This window comes from Camellia sinensis, chromosome 9 (assembly GCF_055761805.1).
Source record: "Camellia sinensis isolate YWXY chromosome 9, ASM5576180v1, whole genome shotgun sequence".
NCBI classification, from domain to species: domain Eukaryota; kingdom Viridiplantae; phylum Streptophyta; class Magnoliopsida; order Ericales; family Theaceae; genus Camellia; species Camellia sinensis.
In genome coordinates, this window is record NC_138969.1 from 37,169,713 (window position 1) to 37,184,279 (window position 14,567).

Genomic DNA, 14,567 nt, shown 5'->3' on the forward strand with positions numbered 1-14,567 from the left:
AGACCTAGATACAAGGCCTAGCTATGGTACCTAGCCATGGGACCAAGCTAGGAGACCTAGCTACAGGACTGAGCTATGAGACCTAGCTACAAGGCCTAGCTATGGGACCTAGTTACTTCCTAGTGGCGGTCAACGCTATGGCTGAGCTACCAAGTAAGGTAGTCAAACAAAGAAGAGAGCCTAGCTAGAAGGAGTGCCAAGCAAGGAGGAGAGCCATACAATGTTAGCTTTCATGGTATTGCGTGTTACACGGCTAGGCCATTAGCGGACAGAGCAGAGGTAGTCCGGTTGGACTGTAGAAAGTCGAGCAAAGACTTGTGCTATCTCACTTGACTTGCAGTGAGGAGGGTGCTCTAAGGATCAGCATTATCCTTAGGTATGAGACTTTTGGAAAGATTCTGCTAAGAAGAGTTAGAATCTTGCTAGGACTGTGCCACGTGGAATCTATAAAAGCTCATGACAGAACCTATGAACAGGTATCACAATTCTTACTCTATAATACACAGAGCTTATTGTCTATTGTCTAGTTGTTGATTTAGGCATCGGAGGGGTTTTCGGTACACACCCGCCGGTTAGCTCACGTTTGTGTTTTTAGGCGGCAAAGCAACGTTGTTTGGAGAAGTGCAAACTTGATCAACATAATTATACGAGAAGATTATTCATGCTTGTACAGAAGGTCTGTTCCTATCTTATGTCACCGTTATTCTACTGTTACACTACAAGAATTAACACTTTTGGCAACAAAAAAATTGGTCGCTAAAAGTCTATTTTTGGTCGGCAAAAATTATCCGCGACCAATTTTTTTGGTCGCTACTTTGGTCGCCAATTGAGGGTCGGCAAAAGTAATTTGCGACCAAAAATTGTGGTTGGTCGGCAAAAGTTGGATTTGCCGACTAAATTTTTGGTCGCTAAATATTTAATTACCGCGACTAATTTATTTTGTCGTCAAAACACTTTGGTCGCGAAAAGTGATATTTTCCCGACCAAATTTTTTAGTCGCCAATTGTCACATTTCGCGACCAAAAAGTTTGGTTGCCAATTATTACATTTCGCAACCAAATTTTTTGGTCGCCATTTGTTACTTTTCGCGACCAAAACTTTTGGCCGGCAAAAGTGAATTTCCACGACCAAGAGCTGCTTTGGTAGGCAATAGATGTATTTTTTGCGACCAAAACTCTTGGTCGGCAATTGTCATTTTTTGTGAAAAAAAATTATTTTGGATGTCGCGACTAATAAATTGGTCGCCAAAGTAGAAAAACAATACACCTATAATTCCTAATAATTCATTCAATCCATAATAAACCTATACTTTTAAAGCATCATTCAAATTAACTGAATCATTAACATTCGACACAATACATAATTCATTAACATTCGACACAATACAACTATTCTAAGTTTTCATTCACAAGTCACATCCATCTAGCATAACAATTTGAAACATAACTATTTGTTATCCATGCGCAGCTATCAACAAATAAAACTACTAATATTTGTTATCCATACACATCCATCCAAAAATATGTAATCCTCCCTTGTGGAACCTAAATATTTAATCCTCCCTTGTAATAACTAAGAGCCACGAGGTCTCAATAAAATTAAGTTTCTCTCATCTGCAGCTGCTTCAAAGGTCTCACCAGCCACAAGGTCCGGAACCTGGTCGTCGTCATCTTCTTGCGCAGCAGTTGCACTGGCACCAGCACCGGCACCAGGTGCCTGCTTCTGGAACTGCTTTGCCAGCTTCCTCAAGTTGTCCAAGTTATCGGGCCCTGAAAGAAGGAAATCCAGTGAGTAAACACATCAGGAGAATCTTTTCAATGTTAAGAATAAACAGATCCATTTAACATAAAAGAAAATGATATTATAAGAAACACAACTGCACATACCCAATTGGTTAATAATTCCAGGGAGAATGTCTTGCAACTCTGGGGAAAAGGAAAAAAATAATGGTTCAATTAGAATCCAGTTAGTCTAATAATTGAGAACTAGAAGAGATAATTGAATGGCTCAAGGACAAGCAATAATATATGCCTCTGCTAGCAAACATAACCAGGTGGAAGGGTCAAAAGAGAGGAGAGACAAATATATTGAATTTTCAGCTCATCCCAAGGATGTCAAATTTAAAGACACAGCAGAAACCAAATCTGTCAAATATTGGTGACAGATTTACCTGCATCTCAGTCCTAATGCCAAGAATAGCCTAAACATATCTGACCAATTATTACAACAGAGCAGAAACCAAGACTGTATTTGAACATATCAGCAATTAGCAGCATAGCAACTCTGTTCAATAGGCAACAGAGCAGACCTATGCAGCCACAGAGTCAACCATCATTAAGATCAGTAATGCCTCATGATTTAAGCCTCAAGATAGCAGCAGATAGGCCATACACACAAGCAATAGCAGCATAACTTGGTCAAGACGTCTACGAAGTAAAACTTAAAGTAATAACTAAGCTCTTCTAAAATCAATAAAATTAAGAGAGGAATCACAGGACTTCCAGAAGAGCCAAAACGAAAGGTGCAAAGTGTATCACTTTCAATCCATGTATATCCATTTGTAGGTCTTCAATATGACACAATTTTACACCCTCCAAATGCACCATGTTAAGCACATTGATTGGAGTGTGTGTAGTTTCGTATGTTACAACGTTAATTATCAACAAAAAAAAAAAAAAAACAAATGTAGCTGTGGTGTCTATTTATATAGAAGAAGAAAATGTAGTGGTGTCTATTTATATAAACCATTACAACATTTTCTCAAAATTTCAAGTCATATATTGTTTATTAAAATGTAGTACGTCTATTTATTAATTATACTTTTGTGCATCAACTCAAAATCTGAAAGTAAGTAGGAAAAGAAAACGGGCAACCAGATAACCTTCACAAAAGCAAGAAATTCTACAAAGCACGAACAACAACTGCCATCCGTTTCAAGTGAGATGCGAAGTGGTGTCTCTGCACAATCTGTACAGCATTGCCACCTCCCCTGAAATTGTTGAAAATAAAATTAGGATTGGGAAAAACTTAACATAATAGCCTTTTACAAAAACCAATGAAATGAAAGATGAACAAGAGATGGAAACAATTATTCATTAAACAATGAATTATAGACTGCACAAGTAACTATAATGTCACTGTTTCTAGTCCATGTAACCTAAATATGCAAGACAACAAACAGAGGGGAACTGGAGTTATTTTCGATCAAGCGAGCAACAAGTAAATATTCACACTTATCCCATGTGTTTTGGTGCATTTTGGTATGTTTCGGTGGAAACAATGGAATTTCAGTATTCATTTATGTTTCGTTTTGATTTCCTAAGAAACGTAAACATTTTGACCATTTCAATGGAAAAGAAACAAAATGGTGCTCCTTGCTTAGGTGACTGATTCACATAGCAAGAGCAGGAGCAGTAAAGGGAGTAAGAGTGGAGGAGCATCAGATTTCAACACATTTAGGGCCCAAAGCACTGCTGGAGCACTTATACATATGTGTTCGAGTCTGTATCTGTGCAAATGAGCTGCAAATATATTTTCCGTTGCATTAATGAGGGCAGCCGGCCTTTGATTTAGATTTGTTTCACAAGTAAAGATAAAATTTAGCCTTTCATATTGTCCATTAGCATATTTTTTCCCTCATCATTTTCTTTTTATAAGTACAACATTGAAGATACCTAACTACAATAAGAAAAGTGATAAATAACATTAGTTAGAACAAATCGAGGGTGTAAGAGAGATTAAAGATTGGAACAATTTATATCATGTAAAGACCAAGACAAACAACAATTGAGTACTAATTAAATAGTGACAACTAATGTTGCTGCTTACTTTTTCAGCATAGCCTTCTCATCAGATTTATAACTCCATTCTATTCCTTTAAGTGCAGCCTTCTCAAGAGGATCACCGACCTACAAGCAACAATGAATGATATAGTAACTAAAGCATAAGGCAGTTCAGTACAAAAAAGTTCCAATTAGAGATCTGAAATATGAAATTCTCAGTGCTCAATAAACTTTTAACAAGGATTCTATATGTATTAGGTAGCTGCCTCTAAGCACAAGGCAGTTTAGTACCAAAAAGTTACAATTAGACAAGACTGGTTTGCTCATGATGTAGAGAATGCAATAAAAGATAGTGTCCAATCCTGCATCAAATCAATCTAAACAATACCTGCAGGATATGCGAGAAATGTCAATCAAATCTAGTAATAATTTTTTGGCTGATATGACTGAAGCCTCTCACCCAGGTCATTTTGTTTTGACATGTCCAGTTCTTTAAAAAAAAACGTTTATTGTTTGGACAGTGCCCCATAATATAATAAGCTGGACAACTGATATTAGTGACTACCTCAGTGCTCAAAAAAGATAAGTCAAATTTTCTAGGATATTACTTTCTGTGGGGAGTTGGTGGATCTTCTTGGTTGCCTTTATGCCATTCTCCACATTGGAGGGGAAGAGGATGGGATGCATTAAAGTAACAACTTATTATAAAGTCTTGAGCAGTCAACATTGATCTTTCTTTTTTTCTTGGGAAGGAGTTTGGGTCTAAGGCTCTAACTAAGGTGGCATTTTTTGTGGGGTAGGTTATGCTCCATCTGTTTCACATTGATTTTTTGTGAGGTAGGTTGACAGCAACGATTAGTAGCACCAGATCTTCGCAATTAATAGTCTTACAGATAACGTCAACTTCTCTATCAATCGAATTAGCCTGTTGGTTAATTTTTGGCATATTAGGAAACATAGGCACCCATAAGCACACTCCTCAACTCCCAAGGCATATTAGAAATGTTCTTTAAAATCATTCAACACAACAACAAAAAAGTAAAATAAATAAAAAATAAAAATAAATCAAATCCCACGTGTTGAATAAAATCATCCTACAAAGAAACTACGTGATCTTGATACAGATAAGATTGTCCATTGAATATACAAACAGGTAAATCTATTAACAACTCAAACTAATACCATGACTGCTTTGAGAGTACTATCCAATTAAAGAACTTTTATCTTACGCATGCATGATGTTTTTAATAAAGCCTGTGCATGAATCGAATATGACTGTATAAAGGGTTGTTCGACAAGTTTTACTTTCTGCACCTTCTGAATCTAAGCACATAGGAGTATATTGGAGAAATTGGTGATCTAGTCCAATAGCAAATCAGAGCAGGTTCAGAACACAAAAATGTCAAGACCTTTCTACTACCCAACTTACAATAGGGTGCATCTACCCTTTTGTTTTGTTAAGAAATTTTATAACCATACTGCATGTTCTTTTTCTTTCCCTCTTCTCATGCACAGTTGCTACCATTTAAAATTCTAACTTAAAAGCTGCAAATCACATCTCGCAAATAATAAAATTTCTGTGAAACTTTGTGACAGAACTTTTTTTCAAAAAAACATTTAACGACTTCATTTAAGAACATATAGAGCTTTGAACATCAATACAGTTTCAAAAAATTAAATCCTTTGCAATATTCAAGGAAGATATCCCAGCTTTTCTTAAAACCACAAACTTCAAAGTAAAGTTAAATTCAAACTGAGTTAATTTGAAAAAGAATGGTTTTCACACAACTGAAGCAACAGAAGATGTCATTTTGGGGAGAGAGAGAGAGAGAGAGAAAGCGTACAATCCTCCACATCCTTCAACTGATAATAGTGAGGAGCTATTTCCACCAACCATTCAGGTTTTAATTCAGTAACTTGTAACTCAACTTCTCAAATTAGTCTCTAATGGACAAAGTATAACTCCTGCAGAACCATTGCGTAACGGAACTTTATACTATCTGCGAAATTTGAGAAAGGGGTACAAAAACAAAATTGATGTTTACCTACCGCATGTACTCATTGGTTGTCAGAACCAATTCATGGTAAACAACCCATCTTGGGAGCACCTACCAAGGGAAAGAAAGAAACTATAAGTTTCATGCAAAATCATGACTCTTCCATTTCATCGGTCATACTTTCCAATATTCAATACCACATGCATGCATGGCTCCCTCTATGGATGAAAGAGTGCGCACATACATGCATACATGACATCTTGGACAATAAAATTCGCATTGTGCATATACATAAGTTTTGCTTTATCTATTTGTAGATTATAAGTACATTATTTTTCCTATAAGAGAATAGTTATAATAGGATTGAAGAAGCTTTTCGTGCTTGAGAGGTCCCAGAAACCACATTGTCCGCGATGGGAGATACGATATTAATATGCCTAAATCGTCTACCAAATCAGCATTTTGAAAGAAGACTCAAGCAACCACTTTAAACATCAAATCTAGAAGTCTATCAAAAAAAAAATGTCAATTTGGCATACATCAGCAAATTTTACTAATTCAATTAACCATTAAATGAATGCCATACCATGATAAAAGACTAGGAACAAGTCCCTCTTGCCATATGGTCACACCAAATAGGCAAAAGGAAACACAAACATTTTTTGTGTATGTGTGTTAGAACCGTGTCCATTTCATCTAAGGAGGGAAAAAAGCACAAAAATGAGGTTTGAGATTTATATCCACATAGGGGAAACAACTGGCATGGAATCAAATATTCCAAGGCAAACACAAAACTTATTGAAACCAATCTGATTGCAGAAAAGAAATTTGAATATATCCTGATTCTTGTTTGATGACTTCACAGATGAAAAATATGTACTTTTATCCTCACAATAAGAATTAGTGTGAAAAATTCTAGAGGTAATGTTCTTATGGAGTGAAATAAAATAATCAGGCCTCTAGGTGACATCACGGGTACCTTCCTTTAAGTAGGTCAACCTTATGACTTTTATCTAATCTAAGTTTGGAAGAAAGCTATGCAACTAGTATCTATGAAGATCAACATAAACTGGAAAGTTTTTAAGTTCTGTCATCACTTAGCAGAATCTATCCCAATTGCTCAAGGTTGGAAAATTTATAAAAATAGTAATCCAAATAAGTAATATATACAAGCCATTGCATTTACCACATATACAATGCAATAGATTTGGGGTCAGAACCTCTCATCATTATCAATAACACCAATTAATGACAAAGACATGTCTTACCTGTGCTAAACCAGAGGTGGGGTGAATATGAACAGTCTGGGGATGCTTAACTGCCTTATAAAATCCACTCTTCTGTAGCCTCGCAGAATGAGGGAAATAGCCTGAAGATTAATATAGAAAAAGAAAATGAATGAATGAAACTTAACATGATGGAGATGACAACGATTCACGATGACTATGTAGTCCAACTTCTAGTCATCAGAAGCAAAGATTTGTTATATCTTCACCTGCTGTTATAGCCTTCTTTATTCCTTCTAGATCATTGGAGTTTGATGTCAGTTCAATTTCAACCGCCTCCAATAGCCCCTCCAATTGAGCGCGTATGTCTCTTGCACGCTTCATACTCCGAACCTGAGAAGTGAAGCCCACAAACATATGTAAGTATCTAGCACACATATCTACAAAAACCAAAATCAAGGAAGATTTAAGAAGAGATAAGAACATGCAAGTCGATATGCTGTTCAACAATAAACTATAAACTATAGTGTTTATCAGGTGCATCAACAAAAAAAAAATATCAGGTGCATCAACAATAAACTATAGTGTTTGTCACCCCCATACGATGTAAATTTGCAGTAAGCGACTTGAGTCTTGACTCCTTCATCTCATTTGCATAAATTATACCTAGTAACCATTGCATTAGATAACAGGGAGGAAAGAGACATGGGATTCGTATAGATACTAGGGCAAGGAGAAAAAAAATCATCAAGGACTTTGCCCATAGACAATTTGTTGTTGGCAACTTTTTGAGTGCAAAAAAATGGTTATACATACATCAGCAGAATAAACATTATACACCAACTTGTCTGACATCAGAATAAATGAAGATTTGTATTTAAACTAAATTTTAAGAAAGTAAATGACCGCCATTTCGGTTGAAAATTCCTCTAAGTTGCTCAATAGACAGTGTCACAAACTCATGCATATATTCACTTGAGTATGCTCAACCCAACAAGTTGTGAGTAAGCCATAACAACAATATGAATTAATTGAAAGCGTAAGTGCAATTGAAATAACAGAGTCAAGATGGAAATCACTACACACCACTGTTTTTCATAAGAGCAGCAACGTAGGTTATTTTACCACCAGGAGCAGCCCTGCAATAAAGTATAAATTGCAATTAAGAAGGAGAATGCAGATAGAAAGAAGCAGTGAAGATAACACATGAGACGTGGACATGGATACCACATATAATCCTATTCCTTTGATTGCATAAATGTCCATGACTAGTGTGTGAGACTGAATACATCAATCAACTCTACCATGTCTCATACAAAGAAGTGAACATGAAAAAGGCAAGATATTAGTGTCCCTAAAGTGAGCTTTCTTTACACTGTTTTGTCTCAGATTGTATCAAAGGTTAAATCATGCTACAAATTCATAATATAAGAATTGTGCAATGGAATCACAAGCTAACTACAACAATTTTCAAGGCTGGACGTATGTAAGGATGCTTTGGTTACTTACCTTACCCGTCAACAAAAACAACATTAACATGAAGAAGAGAAAGAGGAAAACAAAAGACAACATTTAAAGTATAATAAAACAAAAGAAAAGAAAGAAAGAGAAACTTAGCCATTAAACTTGCTCAAATAAAAATAAGAAACTAAAAACACAGGATAATGCAAAAAAATTCAGATAGATAGCAATCAGATATTTTTGTGTGAAAGGGTTCAGTTACTTACGCCATATCAACAATCCTTTCCTTCTCTTGAGGAGCAAGGGCCATCACAGGCAAAAAAGAGCTTGCACTTTGCAACTGTAAGCAAACTTACTATGAGCACTAAGCAAACCACATAAAATCCAAAACAATATATATATATATATATATTTTTTTTTTTCTCGCAGGGGTTGGGGGTGGGGTGGGGGTGGAAGTGGAATAAGGGGAAAAGAAGAACAAGAAAACATGCTAGCTAGTGATAATACCATGTAATAACCAGCCATATATTCAGGAGTGGCACCAATCGAAACTTGTGAATCATACACAACAAGTCCAACCTGCAAATTTGAAAGAAGGTTAATTAAAGCTAAACCAATACAAACAACACACAGATTGAAATAGAGAAAAGAGAGATTGAAATTGATCGAACCTTTAGACGAAATCGAACTACTTGAAGCTTTGAGACGGCGTAGAGATCAAGCACAGAGAGAGAGAGAGAGAGAGAGAGAGAGAGAGAGAGAGATAAGAGGCAGGAGAACCGTCGTAGGATTAGGGTTTGATAAGAAGAGAGATCAATCATGGAATAGAAGGAAGGGGTAGTGTATGTACCTGAAGGATGAGGTCGTCGTAGATATCGATGATCTTGTTGTAGGATTTGGAAGCCATTGTGTCGCTGTGGATCGCTCACGACGGTCAGATCTCGGCCTAGGACTCAAATCAGATTCAGATCTCGACTTTCTTCTCGGATTCGGCGGAGGCACAGGCGGAGGAGAAGGAGGAGGATCATCGATGATGTAGATGTGGCGATCTGTGGCGGTGGAGGAGAATTTGAATAAAATGTTGTGTGAAATTGTAAACAGAGAACAGGGGTGGGCGCGAGATTTCCCTCTAAAAAAATTTCGCCTTTAACGACTAAATTCGTTTTTTGTCGCAAAATCTCAAATATATAACGACTAATTTTTTTAGTCGCCAAATCTCAATCAACGGTGACTAAAATATTAGTCGCTAAAAATATTAATTTGGCGACTAATTTTTTTTGGTTGCTGAAAATAAGTTTTTGGCGACCAAATTTTTGGTCGCCAAAAAATATGTGATCTTTCGCGACCAAATTTGTAGTTGGTTGGCAAATGCATACCACTTTCTGCGACCAACTCATTTTTTGGTCGCCAAAATATAACTTTCTGCGACCAATAATATTTGGTTGCCAAAAATAATGATCATTCGCGACTAATTAAAATTTGGTCGCCAAATGTGATTTTTTTGCGATCAAAATTTTTTTGATCAGCAAAAGTGGTTGCAAAATGTGTAAATTCTTATAGTGTTACCACCACGTGGTCATGACTTTACCACTTTAAAAATACTAAAGACATTAAAAAAATATTCATATAGGTGTAGTTAAATATCTGATGATGAATATAACTAGTTTGAATTGTTTTGGAGCTGGATTTCTATCAACTACATAGACAACTTCTCTCTTTTATATTTGTGTTTACCTCCATACTTCAAACTTTATAATGACAGATAAATTTTGAATCATTGAAATTTTAGAAGTTTTGATCTCAATATTTTTTTGGCAAAACAACAGGTTTGTCTGGCCTATGGCTATAACAAAATGTAGAATATATATATATATATATATTTATCAAAAATGTAACCACCTTGTTCATATATATTAAATTATTTTTTTAAGGGCGAATTACACTAACAGTCCCTACAGTTTGGGACTTGTGTCACTTTAATCTCTGATTTTTCAATTATGACACATCTGACTTGGAATTTTGAATATTGTTCCAAATAAGAACAATTAAGGATACCATTGCTCAATTTCAAGAGCAAAGTTGTCAATTTGATAAAATATAAACTAATTTGACAAAAATAAATGTCAAAAAAAATATTTTTGAATTTTTAAAAATTAGTTCTACCCACCAAAAATAAAACTATATAAAATTGATAAATTTTTTACACATTTAATTATTATTTTTTTTACTAAATTAATTTTTATTATGTATTTGATTGATGATCATATATATATATATATATATATGAAATATTTTTAGTTTTGAATTTTTTGATTTAATGGATTAGTTTAATAATGATATTAAAATTGTCACCATATTTGACTTTTGAAAAAATGGAAACTAATTTAATGAAAATAAAAGCAATTTCTCATTACATGATCATCATCCAAATACATAATAAAAATTAATTTGGTAAAATAAATAAATAAATAAATAAATGTGTAACATATTTATCAATTTTACATAATTTTATCATTGGCGGATAGAAATAATTTTAAAAAATTTAAAATAATTTTTGATATTTATTTTTATCAAATTAGTTTATATTTTATCAAATTGACAAATTTGCTTTGAAATTGAGCAATAGTATATTCAATTGTCCTTATTTGAAACAAGATTCAAAATTCAGGGTCAAATGTGTCACAATTGAAAAGTCAAGGATTAAAGTGACACAAATCGTAAACTATAAGGACCTTTAGTGTAATCCGCTCTTTTTTTAAATAATAATAATTCAAAATTTTTATTTGAATTATTTATGTGAATGTACATGCGTATGAAATTATTTTAAAAGCATTTTTAATCATTGTTGCATAGATTTAAAAATTTTATTTTACCAACAGATTACATAAATAAATTTATATTTTATTAATTTATACATTACAAAAATATTTATATAACATGCACTTGGGTGAAGAAAAGGCTAATAACATATCTACTTATAAAAATTATTTTTGAATATACATTTTCTAATTGATAATACAATAATCATAAGGCCAAATCATTCCAATTCTCTTTATCCTAAAACATGGTGACATTTTTACAAATAATTTCATATTCCAGTGGCATATACACAATCTGTCTCCATTTTTTTCATTTGGAATTAATGAGAGGGAAGGTTTTAGGACACTAATAAAGGTGTTATCTTTATATGTACGATAGGCAAATTGATGATATAGAAAGAGAAAAAATTTCAAAATTCAATATCTTATGGAGTGACATTAGCATTGTTGAACACAATAACAGTCGGGGAAAAATGGTACAGATGATGGGAACAGACATTGATACATAGGATTTGAAGCTTGGGTATAATGAATATTTTTTACCAAACATAAAATATTTTGATGTTAGTTGATAGTGGTCGGTGACTAATGAATGAGTTGATGAATAATAGGCCAATATATTATAATAATTATATTTGTATATTATAAAGTGCTTGTTTGAGATAGTCTGTAAAAGATAAAAAGTCAAAAAATTATTAAAAAAGTAAAAAAGTTATCACTATTCACCAAAAAAGTACCAAAAAAAACGTACACAAGCTAAATTTGTATTGAGGTTTTGGTACAAGTTCACATGTGAAAAGGAACATGTTAAAAAAAAAAAAAAAAAGATATATATATATATATACGGATGAGGCTTCCCTCTAGTGTTTAATCGAACTGAAAGGTGCTGTTGGGCTCGTGGGTGCCCACAATGGGTCCCGTTTTGATAATCCGAACTGTTCAATGTGTAAAACTCGTCGAGTACTATATGCCTTTAAAAAATCACATTGATTGGATATTGATAACTATGCAATCAAATTAGATTTTTGTCAACTGTTTATTTTTCACCGTTCATTTTTTTTTTCCTCATACAAAACTGATTTGATCGCATAGCTATTGATATCTGATCAATATGATTTTTTACAAGCATATAGTACTTGATGAGTTCTACATATTGATGGGTTCGAATTATTAAAACGGGACCTGTAGTGGACCTCCAAGGGCCCAACAGTACCCTTAAGTCCAATAAAGGACTAGAGGAAAGCCTCATCCTATGTATATATATATATATATATATACATACATTCTGAAGCATGCCTACCCATCATCTCATTTCAAAGCAATCCGTACTAGTTTCTTCGATTGTCACTGTCAGTACGCATAGAGCATAGGGGTAATACGATAATTTTGCTATTTTATGCAATATTTAATATATATTTTTTCGTAAAAAGTCAAAAATCATCTTTTTTTTCTCTACTTTTTCATCCAAAAAGTTAAAAAGTGAACTTATATAGTTCATCCAAAACAATCCCAAAATGTTTACTTTTTCAAATGTTATTACCAGGGGAAAGACTATGGTACAAAAGACAATGGTATAACTCCATATTTTTTGAGTCATAACTAAAAAATAAAAATAAAGATATAAAAAAATCATAACTAAACACAAAAAAGTCATAATTAAATATTTCAAAATAATATCATAATTAAAAAATAAAATTAATTATAACTAAAAAAAAATAGTGTAACTAAAGATACATAGGGTTGGTAGGTGTGTATGATAGAATTATCCTAAAATGATAAGCCCTTTTTTTTTTTAATGTTTTATGATAGAATTATTATTTTAAATGTATGATAGAATTATCTTTAGGGGGATGCACCAATAAATCCCAAATTAATAACTTATACACTGTTTAGTCCTAAAAGTTTTCTTATAGACTGAAAGGTCCCATTACAATGTTTCAAATATTAGATTAATGTTTCAAACATTAGATTTCAAACATCAGATTAATGTTTCGAACATTAGATTTCGAACATCAGATTAATGTTTCAAACATTAGATTGATGTGCAAATGAGACTAATTGGAGCATAAGAAAACTTTTAGGACTAAATGGTTCAACTTTTCAGAAACTAAGACTTATGGGTAAATTTTCCTTATCTTTTAATAGTGTAACTAAAGATAAGCCCTTTAAACCAAAATAATTATTACATATAAAATGATAAATATGTTATGATATATAAATATAAGGATAAATTACAAATACATCCTTTAAAATTTGTTTAAAATACGAATTGTCTCCTATAATTTGAAAAATTACAAATACTCTCTTGTCAAAAATATTTATTTGACAAAATTAATTAAAAAAATAAAATTCCTTACCACTCTCCTATACAATGATAAAATTACCTAAATTATTAATTGAAATGAATTTCTAATATTATTAAAAAGTGTTAATTAATTTCATGATTTTATTAATAAAATTAGTCATTTATTATGAAATTAAAAACTTCAAATGGCATAATGTAATTTCTAAAATCAAAGAAAACAAATCATATTTTTAACAAATTTTAGAAGTATATTTATAATTTACTCTAAATATAATCATTATTAACAATAGATTTAGCTTCTCTCAATTCAACCATCTATCTATACTATATATTAAGCAAAATGAGATTTTTAATCCCAAGCCTTGTGGGAGCTCCAATCTTCCAATCTAAATTTTTGAATTTTTTGATTTAAAAAAAAAAAGAATCTTAGCATTTGTTAGCATCTCCCAACTCCCAAGACTTACCATTATAATAACACTTTAATGCATTAAGAACAAGTATAAAAAATATTCTTTGAAATCCAATACATATGAATTCCTTAAAAAGTCCCAACACATATGATTATTGTCCCTCATAATAACACTTTAATACATTAAGAACAAATATATAAAAAAAAATTCTTAAAAAGTCCAACACATATGATTATTATCAAAATATTAAACTTTAATATGATATAAAAAAGGAAAAAAAGAAGACATTTAAAAAAATATTTAAAAATCACAATACACATATATAGATAATTGTAAACACAATAAAATAGGAGAGCATTCATGTTTACACGTTTTTTTTATAAGATCTCCTCAATTATAATAAGATAGTACTTTATTTCTCTCATCTTATATATATATATATATATTATCTATACTATATATTAAACAAAAGGGGGTTTTTAACCCCAAGATTTGTGGGAGCTCCAATCTCCCAATCTAAATTTCCTGATTTTTTTATTTAAAGAAAAAAAAACCTTAGAATTTATT

General features: G+C 32.6%; 1 protein-coding gene and 1 pseudogene across 2 annotated transcripts; both read right to left on the minus strand.

Annotated features, from left to right (window-relative positions):
* Window positions 1-1,302: 1,302 nt before the first annotated feature.
* On the minus strand, window positions 1,303-7,443 carry LOC114322924 (pre-mRNA-splicing factor ATP-dependent RNA helicase DEAH1 pseudogene; annotated as a pseudogene). The gene is made up of 7 exons (XR_014341256.1): window positions 7,275-7,443; window positions 7,048-7,148; window positions 5,627-5,890; window positions 3,829-3,908; window positions 2,882-2,989; window positions 1,887-1,925; window positions 1,303-1,769 (listed from the first exon to the last, which is right to left on the minus strand). The product of XR_014341256.1 is annotated as a pre-mRNA-splicing factor ATP-dependent RNA helicase DEAH1 pseudogene (transcript).
* A 101-nt stretch (window positions 7,444-7,544) lies between these two features.
* On the minus strand, window positions 7,545-9,521 carry LOC114287843 (26S rRNA (cytosine-C(5))-methyltransferase NOP2B-like). Its single transcript, XM_082888632.1, has 5 exons — window positions 9,317-9,521; window positions 8,974-9,045; window positions 8,733-8,806; window positions 8,092-8,144; window positions 7,545-7,671 (listed from the first exon to the last, which is right to left on the minus strand). The coding sequence occupies exons 1-5, from the start codon at window positions 9,371-9,373 to the stop codon at window positions 7,574-7,576; spliced, it is 354 nt and encodes a 117-aa protein (XP_082744758.1). The 5' UTR covers window positions 9,374-9,521; the 3' UTR covers window positions 7,545-7,573.
* Between the last annotated feature and the right edge of the window lie 5,046 nt (window positions 9,522-14,567).